General features: G+C 47.6%; 1 protein-coding gene and 2 long non-coding RNA genes across 3 annotated transcripts in view; 1 reads left to right on the top strand and 2 right to left on the bottom strand.

Moving 5' to 3' along the window:
• The window catches only part of LOC149345263 (uncharacterized), a 74,307-nt gene that overhangs the window by 1,505 nt on the left and 46,663 nt on the right, over positions 1 to 26,139 (top strand). The gene's annotated exons all lie outside the window — the stretch shown is intronic.
• Positions 2,891 to 18,404, bottom strand: LOC149345264 (uncharacterized). Its single transcript, XR_016283263.1, has 2 exons — positions 12,852 to 18,404; positions 2,891 to 9,377 (listed from the first exon to the last, which is right to left on the bottom strand). It is a non-coding gene; the product is annotated as an uncharacterized LOC149345264 (long non-coding RNA).
• The window catches only part of Bcs1 (mitochondrial chaperone BCS1), a 63,596-nt gene continuing 58,469 nt past the window's right edge, over positions 21,013 to 26,139 (bottom strand). Inside the window, exon 9 of the mRNA XM_089546552.1 lies at positions 21,013 to 25,913. Coding sequence (XP_089402678.1) covers positions 25,652 to 25,913 — 262 coding nt within the window. The 3' untranslated portion in view covers positions 21,013 to 25,651. The remainder of the gene's footprint in view (positions 25,914 to 26,139) is intronic.

Here is a 26,139-nt window from a genome sequence, read left to right on the forward strand (position 1 = left end):
CATTTTGAGAACTTTGGGACAGACAAAGAAGTGACCATCGTCATTGGCATCATTGCACGAAAGCAGGACATCAAAAAAGAGTGATTATTCGATAATTCACGGGGCAGTTCACTGCTTTTTGAGGCTAGGACAGGGACTCTGAGAACAAAAACGTATAGGTCCAAATTTGAAGAAGTGGATATTTCGTGCTCTGCTTGTAAAACGGAAACGGAGACCATAGAGCACTTGGTTCTGCCCTCCCAGAGGGGGCAACAACATCCATAGAGATAGCGCTGGGATTTACTGGGGAGGACGGGCGAGTGGATGGGAAAAGCGTGACATTGACGAAGGGGAGGTTGCAGGATTGGTGGCGGAAATCAAGGGAGGGGTGAATTTCGAGGGGAAAAGGATAGACAGACTAGACATTGTAAGAGCGAAAGGGAAAAGGAAAATAAATTAACAATGGGGGAAGTATAGGCTAGGTGGCGAAAGCTACCGCCTGGTACAAAGGGTAAGGCCATTATGATCCATCCATCCTGTGACACTCGTGTTGTAGTTGCTTCTTGTGTTCACTTAAAAAGATGATTTCCTGTCACAGCTGTATTGGCCGCACTGTCTCATATGTCCATGGAGGAGCAGGACGATGGTCAGGGATTGGCCCGTCCATACAGGCCAATTTGCTTTATCATCAGTGTCATTTTATGCGTGTGCCAAGATGTAATCCCAGGGTAAAACACATTGGTTTTGTGCAGCACACTTCACACTGGCCTGCTGGCTCAAATGAACATTGTAAATGGTTTGCAGAGATGCTATCGAGTGCCAGTGCGAAAACGTGGTCTTGTTTCCTGCCGTCATTAGGAATTAGGCGCCCAGCCGATTGAACAGGCTGCAAGCATTAATACAAATTCCTCACCAGCTGCCGCGGTGGCTCAGTGGTTATGGTGTTCAGCTGCTGACCCGAAAGACGCGGGTTCAATTCCGGCCGCAGTGATCGCATTTTGATGGAGGCGAAATTCCAGAGGCCCGTGTGCTGTGCGATGTCACTGCACGTTAAAGAACCCCAGGTGGTCGAAATTTCCGGAGCCCTCCACTATGGCGTCCCTCATAGCCCGAGTTGCTTTGGGACGTTAAACCCCATAAACCAAACCAAACCAAACAAATTCCTCACCACGAGGCAAGCCAAGAAACCTGAATCTTTGCTTTCAACAGGACAACTTGCTCATGAAGGTTGTGCAAGCTATCTGGATTTTGGCCCGGACAAGAATTGCGTCCTTGTGCAGAGTTTTGTGGGCAAGCCGGACTTAAGGTGTGCTTTTCAAGTTCTGCAGGCAAGCAAAGCCTGAAGTTTTTGCCCAGAGGCACAACAGTTTCTTTGCACACACAGCTTCGTGAGCAGGCTAAACTTTAGTTTTGGAATTATACATGAATTCGGGCTTTGTGGGTTGTCTGCATGCAACGGCAAGGCAAAGTAATTTTGTCAAGGTGGTATTTTGCTTAACACGATGGTTTCCCATCTGTGTATAAAATATACCAGGTGTTTCAGAAAACACTTTCAAAAATAGGCTTTTTGGAGTGAAAATATAGCTTTTGCAGCATAGTATTATTAGTGTTGGCAGACACCAAAAACCCTTTGAATCGTCTTAATTGGTAAGCTCGTTAACTAATTTTTAATACTTTTTAACTAGTAGAGCTAGGCGGTTAGTTGCAGTTCGAGATTTGAAGCCTGTCGCTAGTAATAGTCATATAACTTTTAAGAGTTTCAAAAATGCGATTACCCTCGCCGCTCTGGCTCTACAAATTTTGGCTTCATCGTGGAAAAATACATGTGCTTTCGAAAGCATGCAGCCAAACCAACCCCTCCAGTGTACCAACTGGTTGAAAAAGCCAAATTTTGTCAAGGCACAGCGCCAAGGGTAATCACGTTTTCAATATTCTACAAAGGTTATTACTAACAACTGGCTACAAAAATCCTATTGAAAATATTCGCTGAAACACCCAGGGCTGGGCTTTGGCCACATGTACAATTTTTGTCAAAAATATACAGCCCAAAGGGTTCGCTACCAAGTCGTGTAGCGGGACTCTTTAGCACATTTGACAGTCCTAAGCTTTGGAGGGCCGACTCAATTTCCGCCTGTCTTCGCAGGTTAGGGTCCATGACTATGAAAGAGGCGCGCTGCAGGGCTTAGAAGCAGACCCCTAGGGCTGTATACTTTTGACAAAGGCTGTACTTTGCCTGACTAAATTTAACTGCAAGCCTCCTTGATCCCAAAAGTGCACAAAAGCTAAAAGAACCTGCATTGTGGAACTGTGTGGTTAGATTGCATGCCGTGCAGATATCTGATTGACTTCCACAACACACAGGCACTTCTGCGTTGCAGCTCCATTGAAATTGCATATGCTAGCGTTCACTTCCTTCTCATTCCTTGTGAAAGCAAACAGCCAGCATCTCATTCTCTGAGCAATATGTCGACCACGCTTTCATTGAAATAAAGTTTGTGACAAAGAATTTCTCGTCTTGTTCGAAAGGTGATGAGGTGCCGAGCCCTAGGTCACATAACTTCCTCTCTGCACCCACAAAAGCAATAACGACCTCGATGCGAGACAAACACTGAACCCTCAAGTGCGTGCTCTGCATGGCGCCTTCTTTGGAAACATTGTGTTCAAGGTGCTCTCGCAATCAGTGCTGTGCATGTGAGGAATCACATGTTGGAGCTCTTTCAACAAGACGTACAAAATATCTAAAAATTTTTTATTCAACAGCATGTGCACATGCTCAAATGAGCTACAGCAAAGTTGCAAGCAAGGCCTGCATCGATGTTAAAAAACCAACACGAGCAATAAAGGCGCTCTAAAAAACATTCTTGCAAAACTTTGCCCTCACTTTTTTTTTTTTTTTGAGGGGGGGGGGGGGGTGTATTTCCTTTGAATGAATACTTTCAATTGCAGACAACATAGCCACAAATCAGGCCTATGGAAGTAAAGTAAAATACACATGGACTATTTGGTTTTGCTAGACTCGACCTCATCAATCTGCGATGGCCACTGAAATACTACATCCGTTAAGATACCCAATGTAATTTCCACTACTGTTTGCGGGCATTTTGTGAGTAGTAATCTGATAAAACTGGTACATATTTGTTGTTCCAATGTAATTTCCACTACTGTTTGTGGGCATTTTGTGAGTAGTAATCTGATAAAACTGGGACATATTTGTTGTTCAGAGAATACATCACTGAAGTAAGTCTGAAGCAAGCTGACAATGTTTTCTCATCTGCAGCTGCAGCGGTGATGTGCCCGACCATCTGTTGCAGCTGTACATAGTCCGAGCAGCAGCCCACACATTTTCCAAGATCACTCTGCATGCATATTACTCTGCCAACGGCACAGCAAAGCTGAAACAATTGGCTGAGAGCCACTGCACACGTTTTTTACCATAGCAACCATGTTGGCTGACTCCTGCTCTCCGTGGTGACGCAAGGTAAAATGTAGGAGCTGGGGTGTTGGTAAGAGTGTTCGCAACATGCACACTGAGACTGCAAGAAATCCTGTTTAGTTCACCTTTAAGGCATCGCAAGCAAGAAGCATAGTCCTAAACTGTCAGCTGGATGTGTCTGCACTGAAATGTTTTTATATTAGAAGCCTCAGCCCAGTGCCGTGGTAACAAGAGACATGGCATAGGGGTCATCATTGGCATTGTGCAAAGCTGCACTCATAGAGCTAGTAATTAATTTTAAATATTTTCAAAACAACCATCTCCAACGTTCTGACAACTGGACCCTCAGCCATACTGCTGTGGTATGGCACGCAGGGTTTCATGCCCGAAAGTTGGATATTGGCAACAAAGAGCGCCCTAGTGGAGGGCTGATGATTAATTTAGACTGAATGTACATGTTCCTTAACGTGCACTGACATCTCACAGCACACAGGAGTTGGCACACCTTCATCGAACTGTGGCCAGGGTTTGATTGCACCACATTGCAGTCAGCAGCCAGAGCCGCTACAGCAAGCCCTTTAACTGTATTTCAGTTAGCATCATGGACCAGTGCTGACCAGCAACCTCCTCAGAGTCTGCATAAAAAATCACAAACATTCAGAAGGTCACATTTTAGATCATGGTATGTCTGCAAAACTGACATCAAAGGAAGGAGCACGCTGGATGGGGGAAAAAAAAAACACTGCTCCTCAAGCGGTGCATATGCCATCGCAAGGCAGATTAGGAACATGCACAATTTTAAAAAATAAATATGTGCTGCTGCACACACTTTAAAAACTAGCGGTACTTCACGATAGGACACTAGCATAAACATGAGCAAAGAATTGTAGTGCTACAATGCAGGCAGCTTGCAGGTTTCCCCCAAGAGCAACCGTGCAATATCCAAGCATTGTGATAGCACTGCGGGCAGGCAAAATGTAGGTGAACCAGAAGTGTGATGAAGTTCACGCTGAAACCTGTGAACAGACAATATAAAACGTGAGAATGCATACATGCCCCAGAATGCACGTGCCCCATTTGAGGTCTTCGCATGCCAACATTTCAAGATGTGGTTTACTTCAGGCAACCACAGACACTGCATTAAGAAACGCAAACCATAGATGCACACAAAAAAAAAATTTGCAGGGACACGCAATTGCCACGTGTTATCAATGCAATAGCATTAGAAGGCACTGGTGCCTTTACCACAAGTGACCTCGCTTCCCTCCAGCTAATTGGCGAATTGTATGACTGATACATTTTTTTTCCCAATGAGGCTTTTAATACTCTAGCATTAAAAAATAAAACCTCAGAAACGAGTGAAGAAATGCCGCATACACTCGACTAGGGTCCGCACTTTCATTTCGCAATTTTGGCAGGGTGTGGCCCTTACACGTCACTCAATTTCTCAACCATATTGCGGGAAAATTACTTTACTGTACCATTAAAGCCTGATGCTATATCTGCTGTCCAGTTGCAGGCACCTTTACGCATTCATTGCAATTGAAATTCCTGAAGTTTTAAAACAATGTCTGGAGACACCACACACCAGGAATTGAAAATCCACAAGCAGGCAGTCAGCATCATTTCAAGGTCGGCCGTTTCCACCGGCTCTGAATTTCGGCGTTAAATGGCACACAGCTGCAGAGCAGTGCACGCTGGAAGATGACAACAATGATGGCAGCAGACAGCTGTCATCACCTGGTAGCTCCCTGGGTAGCATACCACACAAGGAAGTCTACACATGCGTGAAGTGCAGTTGCTTTTTGCAAATTATTTTCCCCCCGAAATTAGTGGCTCCCAAGGTGGGTACAGTGGCCCATACACGAGTGCAGGGCCCTTAGTCAAGTGTATATGGTACATGCATAGAAGAAGCAAGTGGCATGTTATAACACTCATATTCTTCTGCAACTTGAAGCACAGAAGGCACCTTACCACAAAAATATTTGTACGCACACACACACTCACACAAAAAGAAAAGGATGCAACAAATGCATGCACAAGCTGGAAGGATGACATTTCCTTTATACGCAGTGTAGCGTGCAACAATCGTGCTGTTTCTCTGGGCTGCCAGCTGAAACGAGTTTGATATCCAAGTGCTGCTATTTGCAGCGTTCTGCCTACTAGGATTAGTTTATGCCTGCATCTGGACTTTTAATAACAGAACTCAAAATATTCTTTGCTTGTCTGATATGAAACGTAAGAGTAACCATGTTTATATAACATGTTGCTAATGCAGCACTTTAATTCCAATGAGTAGCACCTCCCACTAATGATAAAAATGTTCCATTTAAAGCACCGATGCATGACAGGAACTTAGCATGCTTGCCCTAGCTCATCCCTCACCCACATGTCAGCTGACAGTCCCTATGACCACTTCTTAGAAAACCAAGCGCCTCGATACATGTAAGGTGTGCAGGCAATGTTTGTCACCAGGTAACTTAGATTCAAGATAGTAGTCACAGCTATTACACTTCAACATCTGAGAGAAGTGAAAATACCAAAGACAAAGCCTTTAACTTCAGGTGGTTCATGACAAAGGACACACCTCTTGCCTGTAAGCACGTGCCATCCCATGAACATGAACCAACCTTTGGCAAAATGAATTAAAACAGTGACAGTCATCACTGCAAATCAGGCTGCAAGCCTTAAATTTCAAGTTGCTCATGACAAAGGACACACCTCTTGCCTGTAAGCACGTGCCATCCCATGAACATGAGCTAACTTTTGGCGAATTTAATTCAAACGGTGACAGACATTACCAGCAAATTAGGCTGAAAGCCTTAAACTCCCAAGCTGTTCATGACAAAGGACACACCTCTTGCCTGTAAGCACGTGCCATCCCATGAACATGAACCAACCTTTGGCAAAATGAATTAAAACAGTGACAGTCATCACTGCAAATCAGGCTGCAAGCCTTAAATTTCAAGTTGCTCATGACAAAGGACACACCTCTTGCCTGTAAGCACGTGCCATTCCATGAACATGAGCTAACTTTTGGCGAATTTAATTCAAACGGTGACAGACATTACCAGCAAATTAGGCTGAAAGCCTTAAACTCCCAAGCTGTTCATGACAAAGGACACACCTCTTGCCTGTAAGCACGTGCCATCCCATGAACATGAGCCAACTTTTGGCAAAATGAATTAAAACAGCGACAGTCAGGACCTAAAAAAACAGGCTGTTCTGCCTTTTACCTTGCAGCAAGACAATGCAGATCTTATATTTCATGGAGGCATTACCTGCCGTGACGAAATAAGAAAAATATTCATGCAATTACCACCCACTGCAAAAGCTTGCATACCATCATTTGTCCCATATGGAGGATACCAGTTCATCACACCAGACAATGCCACCATATCAGTGTAACACCAGCTATGACTTCATCGATTAATGAATGGGTGGAAGTGGTTACAGTACAGACCACTTATTGCAAAAAGCATTGAACAAAAGTCCATGCATAAAGTTCCTGTTGTTAATGCAGAACATTTCTGTGCAACTCCAGTAATTGTATTCAGGGATCAAATTCCTGTGATATTTTTACACAGCGATAAAAGATTAGCTCATAATGCCAAATGGTGTTGGCACCAAACTGCACTGTGATGCTTTTTCAGACTTCTGAAATTTCACACAGCAATTGCATTACATATAAAGGCAATAAGTTGTGCTTTTATGCAATGTACACCAAACATTGCACTAGAAGCTTGACGGCTCTCCAACATCCAATTATTATGTAAATGTTCGCAGTTTACAGCTCAAAAATAGCTCAATAAGTGGCCTGTGCTGTAAGTGGACTACTCAATATAGTCATGACCACTTCCAGTGAGGATCACTGGCACTTCACCACCCTCCATCAGCTGCTGTTTAACATAATGCTGCTGCAAAGGCGTCAGGCCTTTTTGGGGGAGAGAAGTACAGCTAGAGGTACGCTTGCTTTTGTGCCAATATCTCGGCTGCTTTTCTAGATTTTTATTGGCAGGAGTGACAGAGGGAACTGCCACATCCTGGACTGGAGTGGCAGAAGAAACTGACACATCCTTGACAGGAGCTCCTTGTACAACCCGCATGACCCCTGCAAGGGTTTTGCGAACTGATTGTGCTGTTGCCATATCAATAATTCTGTTAGCCACAATTTGGTCAATAACAGCTATGTCAGCACGGATATCTGCAGCCCAATCACAATTCAGCGCCTCAAGGCTCATGCTGCTTTGGATGTTGTTAAGCAGAGCTTGAGGATTGTGCAGCAGAGCAGAATGGTCATCGGCAGTTGACAGAGGAACCTCTGAATCTTCATTGGCCTGATCGTGACAGTCACCTTTCTGCAACAACTCCCAATGAGCTACAGCATGGATGTGCTTGCACACTCTGAAATGTACAAAAAAATCCATGCATTCACACCAGAATCTATGGACACAGGCACTGCAGTCCCGACAGGCATATGTGCACTGCTCACATTCAGTGTTCAAGCCAACTTTGTAGTTTACACACATCTGGGATTGAGATGCCACAGTCCACTCCCCTTCGGACGATTTTGAAACACCTCCCGAGTTAGCAATTTCTACACCAGCACAGTGTTTCCTGAATTGACCAGCTGTGCGGTGGTCATTTTGGCCCTTAACCTGGGAGATGAGCAGTTTGATGAATCGGTCACGTGTGAGCTCAAATAATACAAGCAACAGCTTGTCCAACCTCTGGTTGTACTTCCCTTCAAAGTAATTACGCTTGAGGTCATTGTGCATTGACTCGATATGGTTATTTGTTGTCAGGCCAGTGCACTCTCTGTAGCACAGCGCCCACTGTTCTGGGTGGTTAGAGTACGTCCTTTCAAAGTACTCAACAAAGGTCGTCAGTCCAGACTCAGATTTTGCTGCAAGGAATTTTGACAACAGTGTCTGGAACTCTGTCTTATCGGGGCAATGCATCAATGCATGCAGTGCATTTCTTACTGATTTTCTGTTTTCGGAGCCAATGACCTTGTTGATGTTCCCCATCCAGCTACGGAACACATGGAAGATGCAGAGCAAACGTTTGCCAGGAGCTCCCATGACTGTAGTCCAAGCATTGGCATATGCTTGTGCGCCATCCGACATGAAAGATTTGGGATTTAGTGCCATATCAATCCTTTCCTTGATGGCTTCAAAAAACCTAATCATTGTTTTCTCTGATGTGCTTTTGGAGAGGAGGTATGCACATGGAATGCCTGAACCGTTGGCTCCTATCACCATTAGTGTCGTCAGCTGGAGGTTGTACCCATTAGTGCCATGTGTCGAGTCAATGCACACTGCCTGCGGACCAGACTCCAGTAACAGCTCTTGCTGGGCAGTGTTCATTAATGCCATCTCAAAATTAGCCATTTGTTGCTGGCACAGATAGCCTTCATCTGCGTACAGGAGAACTGGCTCTGAGCACCTTTTCAACTGTTCAATCCACATTCTAAGACTAACGAGATCATTTTTGTTTTTCTGTTCTTTAAAGCCAATCCCGTACTTCACACGGAGGTTCCGAACCTCCTTTGAAGTAACCAGGTGCTTTCGATCCAGTTGACCAGGTGATGAACGGGCATCTGCAACAACAACTTTAGATGGCACACCCAACAGGAGTTTTTCTTTCATGCAACCCTTATCAGTCGCTGACAAGCGCTGATGCTTCAGCTCTTTCAGGTGACCGTAATGCTCAGCCTGATACACCACGGTTACCTCACTGTCAGTTGTGGTCACTGTCATAGTAGCGAAACAGTGTTTGTTGCACTTTACACTGCCCTGTGACTTTGCCTGTCGTTTACCTAGCCCCTTTTTCTCATGGAAGCCAGAGCGATGGCAAACAAGGATATTCCTTGTCACTCCTTGGGTCGACTGTTTTGGCCCACCAGAAGCGACAAAATGGGCCATCTCTCGGGCTTCCTCGCCATCCTTCCAGGCTTTGAATGCTGCAGAACGGAAAAGGAAGATTTTTCAAACCATTAATAAGCAAGTCCGAAGTCAAAAAAAAGATATCACATCAAATTAGAGCACCCCACCGGGGCCATCTTTATAGGACACTTAAGGAGAATACTCAGTCCTGCTAGATGGCGGCTAATGTCCCAAGGTAGCAAATGTATTTTTACTCAGATGTACAACCAATACATTAACTGAATGTGCCCTCTTCATCTCATTTCTGCATATGATGAGTTCCGACTTGAACATAATATACATAACACTCTAAAATATCTTAGATTTCATTAACAGTCAGATTTTGTATAAGTACTGCATTTGCGTAAGTACATTGAAACACAGTGCTTCCAACTGTTCAGTCCCAGCACTGCCTCACCATTGCAATGAAAAAATTTGATCAACCATGTGGCGAAGGCAATAAAACGGGATCATAAACGTCACGACATTTATGCTTTGCCCACTTGAGATATCCTACCATGTTATTTTCTGCACATGGATGAAATCTGTTTGTGGCCAGATAAAAAAATATTGCCTCATACAGGCATTTGTAAACTGTCAACTGCATGCACAAATTCTGCATTTTAAATGTGTTCTTCTGTCTCACTCAAACAATTAGGCCAACTTCCCACACTAGAACAACGCTGTCACACAGCTGACATCCCGACCATATTTTGCTTGACATTATACACTGACCAGATAAAACTGATCTTTTATCCCTCTGATTTAACCACTGCTGGATTTAAAGAAGTGGGGGCCCCTCGGCAGTGATAAATTTGCAACAAAAAGCCGTGAAAAACCCATTTTCCATCGAAAGAAGAAATGCAGTGCACATACAGGTCCATCCTCTCCAAGAGTAGCAGACAAATCCACTTCTGGATCGAACATTAACCTTTCACTGCTAAAGCAAGTCATGCAAACCAACTATATATAGACTATATAGACAACGAAATATGGGTGCCACTACCACAGTTGAACCTGCATTCTTGAGACCAGCAGCCGAATGCCACTGAGCCTTTGTGGCAGGTCTAATTCTTCTAATGTACAGCCCACGGAGTAAGATAGAGAGGAGCGTCAACTCTGCCGCACCGAAATGCATTTGGCAGCGCGATTTTGCTACACGATCGCCAACATGGCTTTGAGCACGCTTTCTCATCCCCGTCCTCCTTGTGGAAATAGCCTCATTGATGATCGTGCCTCATATCACCTCATATTGTCGTGCCTCAAGAACGTGTCTCATATTGTAAGAATTGACCACTGCAATGTCAAAGAAACGAGGGTTTCTAATTTTAACTTAGCACTGAAAATCCCATAAAACAAACTGATTTGCCACCTAGCAATGAAACCCTGTCATTATTAGTGTACAGCATATCACAGATCTGTTTAAAATACACAGTGCTTTTTCTTCTGGAGTGTACCATATATCGCATTAAAGTTCATGCTCTCTCCAGTGTTGCGGCCTTCAATGAAAAGCAACGAACCCTGCGTACCGCTGAAGATATGCTTTTAGGTTTTGTTACAAGATGGCAGGCACCACTGCATCTTGCATTTCTTGTATGAAGAGGCAACCAAAATCCACTAAAACTCTCATCAAAGAAGTGTATGTCACTGTGCCATATCATCTTTGAGTGTGGAAACGATGGATGTTACCGTAAATTAAAAACGTCTAATTATTGTCCGATAGATGAGATTTATATCAGTTTTTGGTATGTCACTTTTGCTGATGTGCAATAGCCAGCGCACTCGCTGATTACGGTTTCCAGCATTGGGATACATGAAGGTGCGCACATGCACTGATAGAAAAATTCTCAATCAAAGTCTTCTACAGTGTTTCTAACAAAACTGTTGTGGAATCGAGCACCTTAGACAGTAAGCTTTGCATTGTGCAAGAAAAACTAGGAGCTTAAAACTGAGTGTTCAGTCCCTTTAAGATATGTTCATGCCAGCTTCTTGCAAGCACTCCCCTCATTAAAATTACTGCTTAACATAATGTCAATTTACTTCAAGTTACAATATGCTGCCTCAGTATGAGAGCCACAGGTCACCACAAAGAACAACTCCCTTCAATCATGACCTTAATTATAACTGAACTTCAGCTGTCATTAAAGTAAGCGCTAGCACTAACCTGCCATCCGTTCCATATCATTATAAACTACTTCACCAACAATTTGTTTGTCTGTAGCAGCAGCATGTCAAGCATGACTGAAATTTCAATGAGCATGATGTTCAGTGGGCGCTGAAATCACCATTGTGGCAGGCATACAACACTGCAAACAGCCCATAGCGGCAGTAACCCAATCTAGTACGCCGTTTAAAGGAATGGCAAGGTATGCTTGTACACTTCACCATTTCACCACTTTTAATATTTTGTTTACGAACACTTAGCGTACTGAACGCACTTCTTGCAGGCAAGGCACTGATAGTTTGATTTATTATTTCATTTCGCCAGGTGTAACAAATGTGCACACATAATGTTACATTTTTATCACTATGAATTCATTTCTGTGTTATACCTGCTCACACACTTCAGTTCTTAGGAAACTAAGGATGACAGCTGCAGCAGAAATGCACGGCATGCAAGAAAAGCTGCTGTATATTGTACTTGGAGGATGCGATGGTCACCCAAACCTTTTCGGCAACCCTATTATGACCTGGATAGCACTACAACCTCAATCTGTCTGCCTGTCTGAAAAACGACTAATGTGACAACAGAAATGAAAAATACACCATTGCAAGATATTTCTTACTCGGAATGTTTCATTCTTTGTTTCAATCGTAGGCTAGCTATTGGACTGCGCACTTGCATGCTATAACTACATAATGAATACTTCATAGCCTCTTTTTTTTGTGCATTTTGAAGGGCACGGACCCGGAAATAGTTTCTTTTCATCAAATTTCAGCACTGAACACATTCCTGTTAAAAACAGTCAAGGGGACAGTGGATATAGTAGTTCAAAGGTGGGAAGCACAAGCGTGCATGCATCCTGTGCCTATTTGTCACAAACAATGCAGTGTTCTGTTTCCATAATTCGTTTCGTTTGTAACCGCTTATTCCACTTTGCTCAAGTAAACACATGGCTAGCAATCAGTAAGTGCTTAACACGCACGCTACTGTTTGACAGGTGCGTGGGGTCACGGGAATGGCAGTGCAAGATAGCGGTTAGACCAGTTAAAAAAGTGAGAGGTCGAGTGAGAAGTAAGAATGCAAACATGCCACGTGGCTGATGTGGGGCACTGTCACATGCTTTCAAAGCCAACATGCGAGATTTAACAACGTCCTGCAAGCATGGGGAAAAAGGCACAAAGGACTGGATGCAATTAACATAATACGCGCTGCAAAAGAGGACAATAATCTTTCATGCACAGCTTATTATGCTGAATAACTGCAGACTGGGCGAGCTGGTGTTCACAATTTTCCAACAGCGCTTCAAGACGGAGAACGACTGCGCTGACATGCGTCGTGTAGTGCTCACCTTCAGTCGTATTGAACTTGTGCGTGCTGCACCTCGGCACAAAACCGTGCAGGCACTGGCAGTGCTGCATCAAAAGGGACCGATTAGTAAAACTTACATTTGCACACACGTCACACGAAAACGGCGTCGCAGCATTTTTCACAAAGGGTCCACATTCGTTAGGATGCTTTTGTTTCAAATGAAAGTTCTTAGCAGTATTAGAAGCATACCGCGATGGACAGAGCGGACAATCATACGTATCTTTATGCGGTGAACCTGAAGCAGAAGTTCCGGGAATGGTGCCCTCCATGATGCCTCGTGGTCGCACGGATAAGCGGAGCACGTGAGCACCGTGAATGCGGGAACAGGACTGTGGCCGCCGTCCTCCCGTTCCGCTGCCCCGCGGCACCGGCACATAGGGACGATCCGAACTAGGGAAGTCTAGGGATGCAGCTCGGCTGAAGTGCAAAAATCCAAGCAACACTGTGCTCTCTGGGGGTTACTCGAGGTTATTGCGGGCGGTTGTTAGAGAGTTTTAGCTGAGCGGGTTTGTGCGCTCGCTCCGCTCAGCGAGCTAGCGGGAGCGCTACTGCGCATGCGCGAAGCGCTCAGGCGGGAGCGCGCGAGCGGAACGGCTCCTCCGCCCCGCTCCCGCGCGAGCCAAGCGGAGTCCGGAGCGGGCCGACGAGCGGGCCTCGCGCAAAGCCTTCTGGGCTCGCGCTAGCCGAACCAAACGTAAACATTCAACATGGCGGCCGCCAGCGCGGGTCTTGCCGGATACTTTTTGGCATGGCGAACAGATTGCAGGCGGTGTCGGATAACTTGCGAACGTAACTCGATCACGATCGACGCTCGCACGCGTAGAGGATGAATACACACGCTAGACAACGCTACAAATGCGTACACGCGCACGCTGCGAGGGGTGACTTGCGTGGTCTTGGCTTGGCTCTCGCAGTGGCAGACATTTAAATTTGTTTTGTAATACGAAAGCTTCACTGCTAAAACCAACTCTCTGTTGTTACCGGAAAGCATACAGCAAACGTAAACAGCTATTATTTATTTATTCACGCATATATCAGAGAGGCTTACTTATAACCATTTTCTGGCAAGTCCAGTTACCACCACTAGGAGGCGCAACGAGTCGCCTCGCTTGAGCGGACGGGGAAGACGCTGCGCTAAAACTCTACTCTTGCGCGACGCTCCGCTGTGGCTCCGCTGGGAACTGCGAGCGGAGCGGACAGTAAACCCGCTCAGCTAAAACTCTCTGTTAGCCGCTACCGCTTGCAGTATGTCGGCCGCCGCGGCGTCACAAAAATGCGCAAAGATTGCTTGTTCGCGTTCATACCAAGCCCTTGGGTACAGGAATGTAAAAAATGACTCATTTTTGAAGATCGCTGGCCAGTACCGAGTTGCTGGTAGAAGGGATAACAGCGACAAAAGCAAATTTCTTCCCAGAGCCGCTTTGCTGCTGCCGCTCCATGCGGCTCGACTGTTGTCTGCTAGCCCCGCTGCTGAAGGCGTCGCGGAAGTCGAGCATGTCTTGATATTATTATGATACAAGGTCCACAATAAAGCGGTGACGAAAGCAGCATCTTAATTACTAGCGCTGGCCAGGATCCGAAGCGCCCTCAGTTGCGACATCGATATGAAACCGGCTAGGCTTAGCGACGACTACGGCAGCCCGCTGGGAGCAGCGCAGGTCGTCGCCCGGCGCGCCCGCGAGCGGTGTCGTTGCCGGAAGCTTGGCTCGCTCGATGATTGGTTCAGCGGTTTGCGACTCGCAGTCGCGAGGCTGAAAAATCGAGCAGCGAGCGACTGGCCCGCGACTGTCGCTTTTCGACTAGGGCGACCGTTTGCGACTGTCGCTTTTCGACCAAAACAGTCGCGCGACCTCTGCGACTCGCAAGTGTGAACGGGCCTTTATAGCTCGAGTCATGGAGGCTATCCCCTCTATGATCGCTCAACACGTCGCGAGTAATCCCCGCCTTTCTCGCAGAGCCGGTCCCCTTAAGGACGTATCTGGTCGGCCCTCTAGATTATCCCGGCGAGTCAATGACCTCGACGATGACGAAGACAGCTGCCCCCTTCCAGGTGCTGAGCTTCAGCCCCTGGTATCTGGCTCGGGGGCAGCCTCACTACCACCTATCACGTCAAAATCTGAGCATGGCGGGACACCCTCGGTGTAGGCGCTCCCCCCTTTCCAAATCGGCTTCCCCCATTACGATTACTCAATGGAACTGTCGGGGGCTCCGGTCCCGTTCCAAGCGCGCCGACCTCCGGCTTTTCCTATCAACCTTTGAGCATTTGCCAGCGGTGGTTGCCCTCCAAGAGCCAGGGAAAGGCGCCACACTAACAAATTATACGACGTTCCAGCAGGACCCCTCGTCTTGTCTCTGCGTTCATAGAAATTATACAGCCAACCAGGTCGACTTAGACATACAACTTGAATACTCCTATGTAATGGTGACCCTCCTCCCACTCCGCAAGCAGGACCCACCGTTACACATACTCAATATATACTGCAATCCGAAATTGCCGAATGTATTATTCGCGGACCTCTTTAGCCGCGCGCTGAGAGTTGCGGGTCGGGACCCCCTCCTGATTGTGGGCGATTTCAACGCTCCCTCTCGGATGTGGGGTTACTGCCGTGAAGAGAAGCGGGGACGCAAGTTGGCGGAGCTTGCGTCAACGCTGGGCCTCACTCTTCACACTGACCCAGTCCACCCAACTCGTATAGGCAACTCCGTGACTAGGAATACATGTCCGGACTTGACCTTCACCCGCAACATTCAATATGCAGACTGGGTCAACTCCGAGGAAACCATCGACAGCGACCACTGCCTCCTGAATACTACGATTAGGACCTATCCATTCGCGCGACCAACAACACAAGCCCGACTCCCAGATTGGACCAAGTTCAGGCAAAATTATAACACTGCATGCCACACCAATACATGAACAAGGCTACCAGTCTTGGTCAGAACAATTGGTCTCTAGCGTTCGCTCCTCCGAAACTCAAATTCAGCTCTCAGAGGCGGTTTCTGATGTGGACAACCACCTGCTCCACCTCTGGGAGGCCCGGCATTGCCTCGTCCGTCGGTGGCGCCGGCAGAAGCACAACCGGAAACTTAAAAGCTCGCATCGCCGAGCTCACTCAACGAGCGGCTGAGTATGCGGCCCAACTCGCCGACAACAACTGGGTGGCACGATGCAACACGGCCGCGCGGCAAATGTCCAGCCGGAACACGTGGCGACTTTTTCGCGCACTAATTGACCCCACGCAAACACGCACGGAAACTCAAAAACACCTCCAAAGAGCCATACACAGCTTTCAGGGCAACACAACTCAGTTGGCGCACAAGCTCCGGGACCAGTACTTGTGCACCACCCAGGACCCCCGCGGGCCGGCGTACTCTTATGCAGGTTCTGAGAACGTTGAGCTGGATCAACCGTTCCAGCTCCATGACCTGAGGGCGGCCCTGGCAAAAATGAAACGTGGCACCGCTCCGGGTCGGGACAAAATTACAGTCAAATTGTTAGCCAACCTCCCCGACCCGACATACTTGTCTTTACTGAATTACATTAACTCAATCTGGCTTGGGGAAGTACCACTCCCCATCGACTGGAAGACCGCCCTGGTCACCTTCATTCCTAAACCTGGAAAGGCCATCAACACGGACAACCTCCGCCCCATCTCTCTGACTTCTTGTGTGGGCAAACTCATGGAGACGATGGTACGCGACAGGCTGTCCGAGTTCATGGAATCCAAACATCTTTTCGCAGACACCATGTTCGGGTTTCGCCCACAGAGATCTGCACAGGATGTCCTGCTACAACTCAATCGGGCTGTCCTTGACCCCGTCGAATGCGCTCACAATGACAAGGTCGTACTCGCCTTGGATTTGAAGGGAGCATTCGACAACTTTACCCACGAGATCACTCTCACCCACCTCTCTCAAACTAACTGCGGCAGAAACGCCTTTCAATACATTCGGCAATTTTTGACAGACAGACAATCTTACATTCGAATCCAGGATAAGGAACATGGCCCTTTTCATTTAGGAACCAGGGGTACACCACAGGGCGCGGTGCTCTCTCCCCTTTTATTCAATCTGGCTATGATGCGCCTACCGGCCCAGCTGGGCGCTGTCACCGGTGTACAGCATGCACTGTACGCCGATGACATCACCCTGTGGGCCACACAGGGTTGCCTTGGAGACATTGAGGCCAACCTGCAGGAGGCGGCGACCATAGTGGACCATTATGCTCGCCGCTGCGGCCTCCAATGCTCCACCCAAAAGTCTGAATTTGTGCACATACGCCCCTCACCAAAGTGCACAGCCAAAATTTCATTGTCTCTTGAGACAGGTCCAATCCCTGAAAAAATCGAAGTCCGGGTACTGGGGCTCTTTATACATCAAGACAGACGGTCAGAAACAACATTGGCCAAACTCCGTCAGGTGGGGGACCAGGTGGGCCGCTTAGTCCGCCGGGTTTCTAACAAGCGCGGGGGGTTACGATGTAAGGACGCCTTGCGGCTGGCGCATGCATTTGTAACCAGTCGAATTCTATATTCGACTCCATACCTCCACCTGCGGAAGCAAGACGAGGATTCACTCGAAGTCATCCTCCGCAAAATTATTAAGCGGGCTCTGGACCTCCCCGTGACCACCTCCAACAAACGCCTCCTGGGGCTGGGCATGGTGAACACATTTCGGGAGCTCCGGGAAGCTCACTTGACCAACCAATACACACGTCTCTCGAAGACATCGTCGGGTCGCCGCCTTCTTGCCCGACTACACATCCAACACACCACTCTCATGGAAGAGCGCGTACGTATTCCATCCCAGTGGAGATGCGCCCTCCACGTGCGCCCTCTTCCCGCGAACATGAACCGTGAGGACCATAATGGCCGGCGCCTGGCGCAGGCGGAAGCCCTGGCCCGCCACTATGGATCGAAACCCGGCGTATTCTACGTGGATGCCTCCGGCCCCCACCATGGGGGATGGTTCACGGCCGCAGTCGTCCACGAATCCAAAACAGTGAACGGCCTTACTTTCCGAGCCCGTGACATAACACACGCGGAGGAGGTCGCCATTGCTTTGGCTGCATCTCATTCCAATTCAAAAACAATTATTTCCGACTCGCGAGGGGCATGTCGGAACGTCGAGCAGGGCTGGGTACCGTATCTAGCCTACCGCATTCTCCAAAACAGCGTCTATACCGGGGACCCCGCTCACCGGCGTATCGTTTGGGCTCTCACATGGGCCTTGAGGGAAATGAGGCAGCTGACGCCGCCGCCCGCGCGCTCTCACCGGACATTCCCCTCCGACCCCGACGATCAGGAACTCGAATTCACTCCAGCTTACTCGTTTAAAGACATTTCTTTACTTTATCAATCTGGCCATAGTCTTTATCCCCGCCCGTGTAAAGGTCTCTCAAAGGCGGAGGAGCGGCTTCTGCTTCGCCTATATACAAATACTTTGCTGTGCCCGGCAGCTCTAAAACACTTTGACCCTTCTTTCTCTGGCAGCTGTCCGCACTGTGCGGAGAAGTCTTCGGACATCTACCACATGGTGTGGGCCTGCCCCTCCAACCCTGCTATCCCCCCTCACCCCAACCCAACCCGGGAGGACTGGGAGGCGACCCTGCTCGGCTGCTCTGACCTGCAGGCCCAACGGGCCTTGGTCGCGCGAGCCCGGGCAGCGGCCGACGCCACTGGGGTCCCGAACTAGGGACCTCCACCTAGCACTTGTGAGGGCTGACCCCCTTTGGGTCAGCTCATACCTCACCTCCCGAAGTTTATCTGTAAATAAATGTTTTCCACCACCATCCGACTAGAACAGCCGGACTCCTGAACCCCATACCACCGCCAATTAAGCCCTTTCAGCAAATGGGGATGGACCTCCTCGGCCCCTTCCTTTCTGACTTATCATCAGGTAACAAGTGGATCATCGTGGCCACCGACTCGCTACGCCGAAGCAAAAGCGTTACCTAATGGTACCGCAACAGAAGTTGCAAAATTTTGTGTCGAACAAATTCTCCTGCGGCACGGCGCCCCCGAAGTGCTCATCACAGACAGAGGAACTGCATTTACAGCGGAGCTGACGCAAGCCATTTTTAACTACAGCCAGACAAGCCATCGGAGGACAACTGCCTATCATCCACAAACCAACGGACTCACAGAGGGTCTGAACAAGACCATCGCAGACATGCGCTCCATGTACATCGACGCCGAACACAAGACGTGGGACTCCATTCTGCCCTACGTGATCTACGCTTATAATACTGCCATCCAGGAGGCAACCAGGTTTACCCCATTCCAGCTGGTATACGGCCGGAAGCCCACAACACTCGACGCAATGCTCCCGCACGTTTCTGACGAAGACAACCTCGACGTCGCCGCCTACCTGCATCGCGCAGAGGAAGCCCGAAGACTCGCGCGGCTTCGCATTCAAGACCAGCAGCACATCGACGCCCGACGCTACACTCTGCGCCGACGAGAAACGCATTACAAGCCAGGTGATCGTGTTTGGATATGGACGCCAGTTCGCCGCCGTGGATTGAGTGAAAAGTTGCTGCGACGCTGCTTTGGCCCGTACAGGGTTCTCCGCCGCATCGGTGACCTCGACTATGAAGTCATCACCGACGGCACGACAGCATCTCAGCGACGCCGCACACGCCCGGAAGTCGTACATGTCGTACGCCTGAAGCCATATTATGAATGCTAAAGGACTCAAAGATTGCATTCTCCGTGTTTATTTTATTTTAAAGCATCGAGACGATGCTTCCAAGGGTGTCCGCAGAACTTTTTCCAGGGGGGTGCACCCGATGTCTGGGGATGAGGGAGGCGGTAGGTTTGTAGTTGTTTTCTGGTAGGGCATAAATAATATCCGTAATTCCAAGGGGGGGCAACCGCCCCCCCTTCCGGACGCCCATGGATGCTTCTTTGGGAGGGGGGTAATGCCACGTATCATTGTAGTGTCCGTTCGTTCGCGCAAGCAAGGCCGCCGCGGTGGCTCAGTGGCTATGGTGCTCGGCTGCTGGCCCGAAAGACGCGGGTTCGATCCCGGCCGCGGCGGCTGAATTTCTTAGGAGGAGAAATTCGAGGCCCGTGTACTGTGCGATGTCAGTGCACGTTAAAGAACCCCAGGCGGTCGAAATTTCTGGAGCCCTCCACTACGGCGTCTCTCATAGCCTTAGTCGCTTTGGGACGTTAAACCCCATAAACCAAACCAAACCAAACCGTTCGCGCAAGGTCGCAGGAAAGGGGTGTTATCATTTGTGTTCCTGACGCGAGAAGCGACCGGACTAATCTCGATTGATCACAGCCATGCCGAGCTGCATCCACGTGTTTCCACATTACTCTAGATCAGGGGTTCTCAAACTGGGTTCCGCGGAACACAGGGGTTCCGCGGGCTGTCTTCTTGTGTTCCGCCAGATCCCTCACCGGCCCTGACCCGGCAGCTGATATGAGACTGGCTCTGAGTGATACTGAGCCACGCTTTGACTTGCTCTTAAAAGGGAAGCAGTACCACCCATCACATTAGTATTTGTATTAATCTAAGCAATAAACGTTTAACTTTTGCAACTCTCTCTTTGCAAAAATGCACTCGACCACATTGCTGGTAAGTGAAAGCGGGGCGGGGGGCAGGGGGGGTGGGGGTGTTCCCTGGAACTTATTGAAGGCTTTTGGGGTTCCTCCAAGCAATAAAGTTTGAGAACCCCTGCTCTAGATGATCTCGACCTGTTATCTCGAAGTTTCCTTGCCGGCTTTAGATTGAACGATGCCATTGCAGCTTGTCTAGTTCCGGTAGATCATTGAGCGGTGTGAACTGTTTTGGCTTTCCGTCATCCAAAGTAAAAACATTTGCAAAATAAGAGTTAAAAGCCTCCGCAATTTCAGCCTCATCTCCAGTTACGCCTGCACTGTGTTTATTCTTTTTATTGTTGAATTTGTTGACAACAGGTGTCTCCAAAACTTGTAGGGAGATTCACGAAGATATTGATTGTGATGTTATAAAACCGATCTTTTGAGATCTTTATCATTGATTTCAGCCTTTTACTTAATGTCAGTATGTCAATGGGTAACATGGGTTCACTGAGCACTGTTACCTAGCTTTACGTCTTGACACTTTTCTGTTTCACTGCAGAATTTCTCTCATAATCAAAGGATTGCGAACACGTTTTGACTCGCATTTTATTGGTACATATTTTGTTATACACATGCGCACTCTTTCTTTGAAAGTCAGCCATAGCTCATTGACATGTGCCGACTTCTCGCAGCTTCTTTTCTCGAAAAAATCATAATGTAAATTAATTCGTCTAGTATGGTCGTGTCACCTGCTCTATTAAAATCCCTTTAGTACGTCCGATGCTTTTGCTCACCAGCCAATACACCCAGCTACAACGTTACACTAATCAATGATCAGAAATTCCAGGCAGAACGCCAACTTTGTACAGCCGCGATGTGACACTGCCGGATAAAAAGATGAGATCCAGAACTGATCTACTGTCGCCTTCCTTTGAACACGGGCATGCTCGCAGACTGTGCAGCAGTTAGTATTGTATGCGACCTGGTTTGACTCATTACAGCCAGTGCGTGCTACACGGTATGATTAACACAAAAATTTGCAGCTGAAATTTGCAGAAACAAAGCACAGCAAATGCCCTTTGACATATACTTGCACGGAAACCACATTCATCAATAATAAGATTGGCTTGTTGGTGCACAGTTGATAAACACACTGAAGATGCAGCTCCAGCTTGTGCTCTTCATCTGCTGTGCCACAGTTTGCTTATGCAATGACACAGCCAATCTTCAAGGGCTTACGAAGGGCAAACAACTTTTATTCAATCCCTGCTGTTCTGGCAACGGTCTTCACAAAACAGGACATGCCCCCTTTTCCTTCACATGGCTCAGTTTTTCATGAGGAAAATTCATGGTAAGGCAAGATTTAAGAATATACAGACACATATTAGATGGGCCCAACTTCAGCCATGTTGTTGACCACAGTAAGCCAGTGTTTTTATATTTTGTTCAGTAGAATAATTGAATACATTTAGGTTATTGTACTTTGAACGAAACTTGCACTTGGCAAATTGTAAAGCATTCTAAAGAACTTCTAACTCATCAGTCTTTATCTGGATTTGTGCTATAGATTAGTGTTTTTCATGCTGAAGGAAAAGCCCGAGAAAAAAAAAAAGCCCACATGACCATGTGCTAAGCAGCATTCCCAGTCACCAGATGGCGTATTGCATCTGGTGCCTTTGTGTTCCGATGCATTGCTCCACTTCTGAAATAGGCAATTTTTTCCAGGCCAGTAGAAGAAATGCCAGACTGTTGACTAGGAACACTACTTAGCGTTTACGCCTGCATATCGCGAACCAACCGGTTCGCTATTTTCTGCATTACACGCAGCTAGGATGGTGTCACTTTCAATCTTACACCGGAGCCAACGTTACATTCACGAATTCCCCGTTTGAGATCACTGCTGACACAATGCACGAGCGCATGATCACGCAGGCTTTCTTTCGCATTTCACAGTCTTTCTTTTCACCGTGGAAAAAGTAATCTATACAACACCAAAGTAAGAATTGATCAATCACCTGTGTTTTAGAACACTCTACAATTTGGTGCCATAATTCTCGCCCAACACACGACACCTGAAAAGATTTTTTTATGATTTTATTTTATTACTGAATTGAACAAAATATAAAAAGATCTCTTACTTACTAAATGCAGCGGTCCATCACATGGTTGAAGCTGCCTCCATATATTGTGCCTCGATACATTTTTGATACTGGCATACTAACGCACACTTACATCGTCGTCAGCCTGACTGGACCCACTGCAGGACAAAGGCCTCTCGCACATCTCTCCAATGAATCCTGTCCTGTGCCGGCTGCGGCCACCGTATCCTCTTTAAGCATCTTAATCCCATCCACCCACCTAACCACTCACTGCTAACGCTTGCCTTCTCCTAAATTTCAGACCCTCACACTTAACAGTTATCTTGCTTTCATGCCCTGCCCAAGCCCATTACTTCCTCTTGATTTTGACTAGGAAGTCATTACCGTATTTTCCGGTGTATAAGACGCGGCTTTTTTTTTTAAATCTTGCTGGTGTGTCTTATACAAGGGTGCGTCTTATACGCGAATTTTTCGGTTTTTTTTTGCGAGTTCAGAAATTACTTAGGTTCATGTTCAAGCTTTTCTCACCGAAAAAAATTGGCAGAGGCTTAGCTTGGTTAAGCCCGGAAGGTTCCAAAAGCAAATTATGAGCAAGTTTAGCGACTACAGTTGTGAAAGGCAAAAGCCTGAGTTCTGCACCGAACATTCAGAATTAGCTTAAAGTGCTATTGAGGAGTTCATTAAACCACACAGTTGGTAAGGCGCCTTTCCTTTCCTCCAAATCAATGCAGTCTACAACACTGTCTATGATCAATGAACCCAGGAATTAGCTTAAAGTGCTGTTGAGGTGTCCACTAACCAACAGAGTTGGTAAGGCGCCTTTCCTTTCCTCCAAACCCAGTCTACAACACTGGCCGGCCTCACGGATCCAGACGCTCTTGCCGAGGCTCCCCAGACCTTTGCCGAAATTACCAACCTCTACAGAGAGATGAGACGCCAGTTCCCGCCTCCACACCCCGACTTGAATCGAGCGCAAGCCACCTTGCTCCGCAGGTTGCAGACACACTCCATCCTTAGCCATTCTAGACTTTCACTCATCACAGACGGGGAATACGACCCCGTCTGCCAAAATTGTTACCAGGGAGAAATCACCACCCAGGCTCACATCCTCTGGGGTTGCGCGGGAAATCCGCCCCCTCGAACCTTACTGCCAGCTCCCTCCGAAGACGGATGGAACCAACTCCTCAGAAGGCCAGACAAGAGCATCCAACTGGCACTCATTTCGTGGGCCCAGGAAGTCGCCCCCACCTGGGGGCCACACCAAGCCCACCTGCCCTAAATCCCGCCAATCTATGGCAATAAAGTTGTTTCTCTCTCTCTCTCTCAGAGCACAGCATCAATGAAGGCCGGAATTAGCTTAAAGTGTTATTGAGGTGTCCACTAAACCACAGAGTTGGTAAGGCGCCTTTCCTTTCCTCCAAATCAATGCAGTCTACAACACTGTCTATGATCAATGAATGCGGGAATTAGCTTAAAAAGCTGTTGAGGTGTCCACTAAACCACAGAGTTGGTAAGGCGCCTTTCCTTTCCTCCAAATCAATGCAGTCTACAACACTGTCTATGATCAATGAATGCAGGAATTAGCTTAAAGTGCTGTTGAGGTGTCCACTAAACCACAGAGTTGGTAAGGCACCTTTCCTTTCCTCCAAATCAATGCAGTCTACAACACTGTCTACGATGAATGCGGGAATTAGCTTAAAGTGCTGTTGAGGTGTCCACTAAACCACAGAGTTGGTAAGGCGCCTTTCCTTTCCTCCAAATCAATGCAGTCTACAACACTGTCTATGATCAATGAACCCAGGAATTAGCTTAAAGTGCTGTTGAGGTGTCCACTAACCAACAGAGTTGGTAAGGCGCCTTTCCTTTCCTCCAAACCCAGTCTACAACACTGTCTATGTCAGAGCACAGCATCAATGAAGGCCGGAATTAGCTTAAAGTGTTATTGAGGTGTCCACTAAACCACAGAGTTGGTAAGGCGCCTTTCCTTTCCTCCAAATCAATGCAGTCTACAGCACTGTCTATGTCAGAGTGCATCAATGAACCCCACAACAGAGGTCAAGCTAAAGGTCAAACGTGGATTCGCAGGGACGACGCTGAACGCTCAAAACCTAGTGCAGTATTGCTTTCGCAATAAAAATATTACTACCAATGACGGGGTTGTAACACGGTTAATACTTCAATACAGGGACCGCCATTCGCAACTTTTTTTAGGTGAACTTTATAATGAAACGGCGGGGATGACGACTTCCGGGATCACAAACCAGCGACCGTTTCAGAGGCCCCAAGCAAAAGTAATGTGAAATGCCAAAAGATGGCGACAAGCGCGCTTCTAGCCACTGTCAAGACAAGCCAAGACAAGCCAGCATTCTTTTTTAGCCACCGTTTGCAACTTTGTTTGTTCCGTGTACGTACGTAGTGCGAAGAGAATGTTTTAGCCGCGTTGCCTCCACAAATGGGTGAACTTTTTGATAGCGAATCCGAAGATGAAAACTTCGAAGGTTTTAAGTAGAAATAAAATGTTGTCATGGACATATGGGAGAGTTCTTTCATTTTTTTCTTCCTTTTTTCTAAGACATGGGCGGGCATGGCGTGAGTGTTGCCTTTTTTGATCGCTTAGCATTGCTCAAGAATTTCTCACAGGTACAGTGAATTTGGCGATGGTCACGCAAGCGTGCATAATTAAGCCTCACTAGCCTAACTGGGTAAATTGGGGTGCATCTTATACACGGGTGTATCTTATATACCAACTTTTTCAATAACAGCCTGCATATATGGCGGGTTCGTCTCATACAAGGGCGTGTCTTATACACCGGAAAATACGGTAACTTGCTCCTTGACGCAATCTACTCTCCTCTTGTCACTGACATCAAATTTAAATCCAAATAACATAAAATAGGAGCACACGGAACACTGGTTGACAGACAGTTAAGTACTGAAAGCTTCTCCAAAGATTCCAGCAAGCACCTATATCACACTCGATATAGTATGCCAGGCAGGAGCTGCCTTCATGCACAGGTGTTAAAGGGGCTTACACCAAAGTGCCTCTTTGATGTGCGCAAATTCTGAGCAACAAAGCCCGCAGCTTGAGGAAAATAAATCCTGCGGTCAGCTGAGAGACAAGTGTGGTGTCATAGCTTGGCCATCTGGGCGACGTCCCGGACAGCGGCACGTGGGTCGTCCTTGTGGAAGAGGAAGTATCCCTGCACGAGCGCCATGCTGAGCGGCGCCTGGCCGAACTGCTGGCGCACAGCCTGCACGAAGGCGCCTGCTTCGGCCTCCCCTTCGGCAGGATAGAAGCGGCGGAACAGTGCTGCCAGCTGGTGGTCACTCGCTGGGCCCACAAACTCACGAACATCCACGCGGCCCGGCCGGATGAGCGCCGGGTCTAGCCTGCAAGGAGGTCACCAAGGGAAAGATGCTGAAGCCCTGAAGACACTGCCCAGACTGGATGTGATGCGCATTCCTCTAGTCTGGCTGTCCACAGATGCCTACCTATAGGCACACATTTTTTAAAGCACATGGCCGAAACCTTGATGCCGCCAAACGGTTAACTCTCTCTGTACAGTAATTAAAAGAATAAAATTGCGCAAAGGGACTGAAGAAGGAAACAAAAGAG

Source organism: Amblyomma mixtum, chromosome 5, assembly GCF_055824585.1.
Source record: "Amblyomma mixtum isolate Tamu chromosome 5, ASM5582458v1, whole genome shotgun sequence".
In the NCBI taxonomy this organism is placed as follows: domain Eukaryota; kingdom Metazoa; phylum Arthropoda; class Arachnida; order Ixodida; family Ixodidae; genus Amblyomma; species Amblyomma mixtum.